Raw genomic sequence first — 4,996 nt, forward strand, 5'->3', positions numbered from 1 at the left:
TAAACTTAAGGGGGCTAATCAATATACAGTATATTTCAAGAAACTAATACTTAAGGTACTCCACTTTTTCAGTTGTTTAAAGACTGAAATACATTTTTCATTTATATTTTAAGTGTAAATTCATTTAAATTAAAAATTGTTAACTCAAAGCAGGTATTACACACTTTGTAATTAACATCTGATGCATTTATAAATCAAAAATCACAATGTGATTAATAAAAAACTGAGATTCAATATCTTTAACAACATGTACAAACATTACTACAAACGAAACCACCAGGGTCCTAGAAATGCGGTCCTGAAACTGCAGCCACCGCTATATTATCCAATTCGGTAGGTGGCGCTGTTACAAAAGAGTAGGGTCCTAGAACTGCGGTCCTGAAACTGCAGCCTCCGTTTGTGCAGGAACACCCTTCTCGAGAGAGCTCGCCCTCCGATGCAGCGATCTACATCTGGTCGTCAGGTGGTGGACCGAAGAATACGGGTGGTTCCCTCCGTCCTGCAGGGACCGGACCAATCAGCCTGCGCCATCTAGAGTTTCATGACAGAACTTGGTACAACAGATTGGGTGACGGTTGAATATTTAGTCCAATTTTTTCTATTATTCAGATCAACAAGTTTGAGGTAAAAAAAATAAATAAGGAAATAAAATGTTGGTTTGAGTTTGTAGCTATTAAACTCATATTTCAAATAAATACAAATTAATAATTTTGATGCGTTTAAAACTTGCAATTTTTTTCGTGTTAATTTTATGTTAGATAATAGTTTAGTAAACGTATGGAATAGTCTCATATCAAAAACAATTATGACAGTAGTAGCTATCAGTTTATTTACATTTTTTTATTTATTTGTTTTTGTAGTAATGGTAGCTATATTTTGGAAACCATTATTACCACTGTAATTTTTATAAGGGCTTTTATAGATGTAAATAAGGTGTTTACATTGACCGCACTCATGTCATGTGCCATTTTGACAGTTCACTCTTTGGTTCAGTGGCGCTGCATACGAAAATCGTTCCACACTTTGCGGCTTCCGTACAATCACAGTCCAGGAAGAGCTGATATCTTTCAATCTTAGAATCCAACGCTAAACGCACGACACCCAACTGTGACACCAGCGTGTGAGAAAATCGGTAAGCATTATTATGATTCGGTAATCTGATGTCATATTCCTTTTCGCAGGTTGTGAGTTTGTGTGCCAGGTCTTTATTCAGCTGTGTGTCATCCTCGTGGGCATCACTTATCGTGATCCACTGCCAGGACATGTTTACTAGTTACAAAAAATATATGATGAGTAGACATAAAGAGATCAGAAATGCCCTAAAATTAGAACATGTTTACATGAGTTATTTTATTAGTTGTGACTGTTTATGAATTGAACTGTTTTGTTCTTAAACTGTGTCTGTTCTCACAACATCAAGAGAACTGTCAGTCCAGAGAAGTGCCGTTTTAGATGAGAAATCGCAACAATGTAATCATTTATTTTTATTAATTCATTTACTTTTTCTGTGCCTTTTGGCGTTGCTCAAATGTTTCGCAAGATCAGTTTATCTACATGGGCGTAAGCATGAACAAATCCAGAGTAGTCCAGTAGGTGTCTCATGTGACCTCATTCATCACTTTTTTTTGTTTGAAAATCTTCACACAAGTTATTCTTTAGTTAACTGGATCACTCTTGTTGTGAGTGTTTCTTATTCCACATGAAGCCAGGATTTTTCTGCAAAACTCCACACCCAACATCTGACACATATTAAATCGTTGGTTGTTTGTGTTTTTTTTTTGTGGGACTAATTTCCATAAACAAACAGCTATCCAGTGTTTGTTTTGTGTGTTTCAGGTTGTCATGGCTAGGGCCACTGTGATGCTGCTGCTGCTTTCTGTGGACTGACATCATTAAAAAGGTACTACTTGACTGATTCATGTAAAGCTTCATCCATACACTTCCTTTTTTTATAGCAAGTTTTTATAGCAACACAAATCTTGGTAGCAGCACCTTATTTAATTGGTGCTAGGCTACAGTCCGGTGAATACATACCATACTAAATGATCCCATACACGGGTAATACTGGAACACTTAAGCATCATCTAACATTGTGCAATATATCTGTCCATTTCTCAAAATCAGCAGAAAGTTCATTCCACATTGATGTAACCATTTGGATCATATTTTAAAACCACTGACAAATTATCAGAAAGTTTTCCACTTTATATTTTTCAGTTTTTTAATCCCCCAATCTCTGTTGTAATGAGCACATTGATTTGATTTTTTGACATTATATTCATGTACAATGAGATCCAAAATCTAAGACCTTTTCTGAAAGTGCTTCCATTTTTTTATTACAAAATATATTATTGGGATAAAAATGTCAGTTTATTTGAAAAAATGTTGCTGTCAACGGGCAACCAGGTGAGACACAGGGCCCACAACCGATCTAAAGTATCCAGATAGAAATTTGTTACCCATCCTCAATGGGGAAGTGCCCAAGCAACATTGCTCAAAAAGAGCAAAATTGCTCAAAAAGTTGCCCCGTGTATCATCAGCCTTAGACTTCTGAACCACACCATAGACTTGCTTCATTTATTTGATGTGCTTGTGAAAACATTATTGAATACGCTGGTTAATTTTTCTTATCCTTTTTTAGCCTTGAACAAATCAATATGTTCCATATTAAATGGTGCTTTTGGCTACCATTGATCCAAACTCTGCATTCTGTCTGCTATCAGGAGCTGCTTCAGTTATCCTGGCACATACTCTATCTGGAAGGATGAAGCTACGACTGCATTTTGTGGTGGACCCCATGGGCTGGTTCTGCATAAGCATGGTGCTGTTTGTCTGGCTCTATAACAGCTTCCTGATTCCCAAACTGGTGCTGTTGCCACATTATGCAGAAGGACACATACCTGCTACACTTGTGGTCTGTAAGTTCTATGACCATAAGTTCTATTAACATGTTCTACTGATACCAGCTCATATTATGTGCTGCAATCATTTTTTTCAGGTTCAGGAGAGAATAGTTTTACTGAAATCTAATTGTTCTACAATCTTGTTTGTGCAGGTCAGGGGGAGAAGTTTCAGATGAGTCAGTTAAAACTTGAATTCTTCTTAGATTAGAGCAGAGCAGTGAGCTAATGAGGTCTTGTTTACCACCAGAGTAAGTAGAGTAGCATTACAGGTTTACGTACAACAGGGTTTTTTTTTACCACTACACATCAACAGTTCAGAACTAATTACAAACCTGACACTTTGTGAACATGAGAGTAACTAAATTTTCTGAATGAAATATTAGACAACAAAAGAATAGTGTTAAAAGTTTAAGTAAGCTGTGGTCACACTAGACTTTGAGCATGCAAAATTTCTATGGAAACTGCAATGAATGTAATATGACATCACACTATGCAGAGTCTTTTTAAAAAACATAATTCAACTTATAATACATCTAAAATGTAAAAATTAACAATCTACTCCATTTTACCATAATTCTGCAGAATTAAAGTTTACATTGTTTTAATTCAGTTAAGAGGTCACGCTGTAACACCAATCTTCTATTGGTCACACATCTTCACGTGATATGAATTTGCAGATCAGAGTTTACCAAACTTGTACTTTGGAATGCAGCACAATTTGCATGAGCTTGTGTTTCCTGTTTCCTGCATTCAAGGGTAGTCAGTGGTATGAAAAATGTAGTGTGTCTACCCCTTTAGGCTTTGGTTCTGTGTAAAAGACACAGTTGACAAATTTGTAAATATAATATATGCTGAACAGACAACACGAAGCACAATTTAATATGCAAATAGATCTAAGAAAGAAGGACAAGCTCAATTCGTTATGAAAATATTATTATATATACACAATATCCCGAAATTAATGAATGAGAGAGAGAAGCCCTGTTTCCAAGGTGAATTTTGGTGATTAAATCACAAGTTGTCAGCTGAGATGCATTTACCGTTTCCACCTTGTATACATGCGCACAAATACTATTACATGAACCATCCAAGGTAGTGACTTACAAGTGAGCGGGAAAGCAGGCAAATGAAAAGTAGTTTTTTTTTGTTTGTTTTTGGAAAATGGCTGTTCTGCTTAATATTAAAAAACAAAAATTAGATCACTTCAGCATTAGGTGTGCTATCAATAAAACAATTAATGAATGGAGTCCGTACATTAAGGGGCTAGGCATGACTTAATTGCACAATTTTTAAAATGTTCAATTCTTGTGTTAAATAGTAGGCATGGGCCGGTATGAGATTTTGACGGTATGATAACCTTAAGCAAAAATATCACGGTGTTGTCATTACAGCTCTAAAATATGTTATTTTTAAATGACTGGGTAAAAAAATATATATAATTTTTCCGCTGAACACAATATATTTTGTTTTTGAGCAACATACAGAATATTAGGAACAGTAGAATTTGTTTATTTTTTCTTTGATTTGTTTCCTAAAAATAAGAAAAATAAAGACTGACATCTTTATTTAACCTAAATCTGTCATTACAGTTATTTAATTTTAGTTATATAATTCATTTATTATTGTCATTTATATCATTTCATATCATTTATTTATATCATTTCATATACATAATTTGATTTAATAATAACCCAATTTGAAGCAAAAACAGAATGTACTGACTAGCTTTGTGAAATTATACTATATGCCTGAACGAAATAAACAGCAGAAGCTCTAAATGAGACGCAGATTCACTCTCTGACAGCAGGAGGTGCTTCTGGAACACCAGATACAGCGTTTCCTTGGTTACCGCTGTAAACAAAGCAGCGCTGCACTGAAACACTGCTTTAATATGAACTATACAGAGACGAGATTAAAAGAAAATACCACGTAAACTTTTCTGAAGACAGTCAGTTCCCCTCAGAAACACATTCATATAAACCCCCAAATCAATATTGAGGATTTTCTTCCAATAGTTCGTGCATCATGAACAGTGAGTGATCTGCCTGCTACAGTATTTTTCTCTGCGCGTCCGTCTTCAGCGTCTCTGGCCT

General features: G+C 35.3%; 1 protein-coding gene across 3 annotated transcripts in view; it reads left to right on the plus strand.

The window, feature by feature from the left end:
* Positions 1-932: 932 nt before the first annotated feature.
* Positions 933-4,996, plus strand: part of LOC107691467 (probable palmitoyltransferase ZDHHC21) — a 42,402-nt gene continuing 38,338 nt past the window's right edge. For all 3 annotated transcript variants that reach the window (XR_001634539.1, XM_016490071.1, XM_016490072.1), the window contains exons 1-3: positions 933-1,132; positions 1,837-1,900; positions 2,724-2,918. Coding sequence is in view for 2 of the 3 variants with exons in the window: in XM_016490071.1 (XP_016345557.1) it covers positions 2,765-2,918 (154 nt within the window). In the remaining variant the exon portion in view is untranslated. The remainder of the gene's footprint in view (positions 1,133-1,836; positions 1,901-2,723; positions 2,919-4,996) is intronic.

This window comes from Sinocyclocheilus anshuiensis, unplaced genomic scaffold (assembly GCF_001515605.1).
Source record: "Sinocyclocheilus anshuiensis isolate Anshui unplaced genomic scaffold, SAMN03320099.WGS_v1.1 scaffold514, whole genome shotgun sequence".
Taxonomy (NCBI): domain Eukaryota; kingdom Metazoa; phylum Chordata; class Actinopteri; order Cypriniformes; family Cyprinidae; genus Sinocyclocheilus; species Sinocyclocheilus anshuiensis.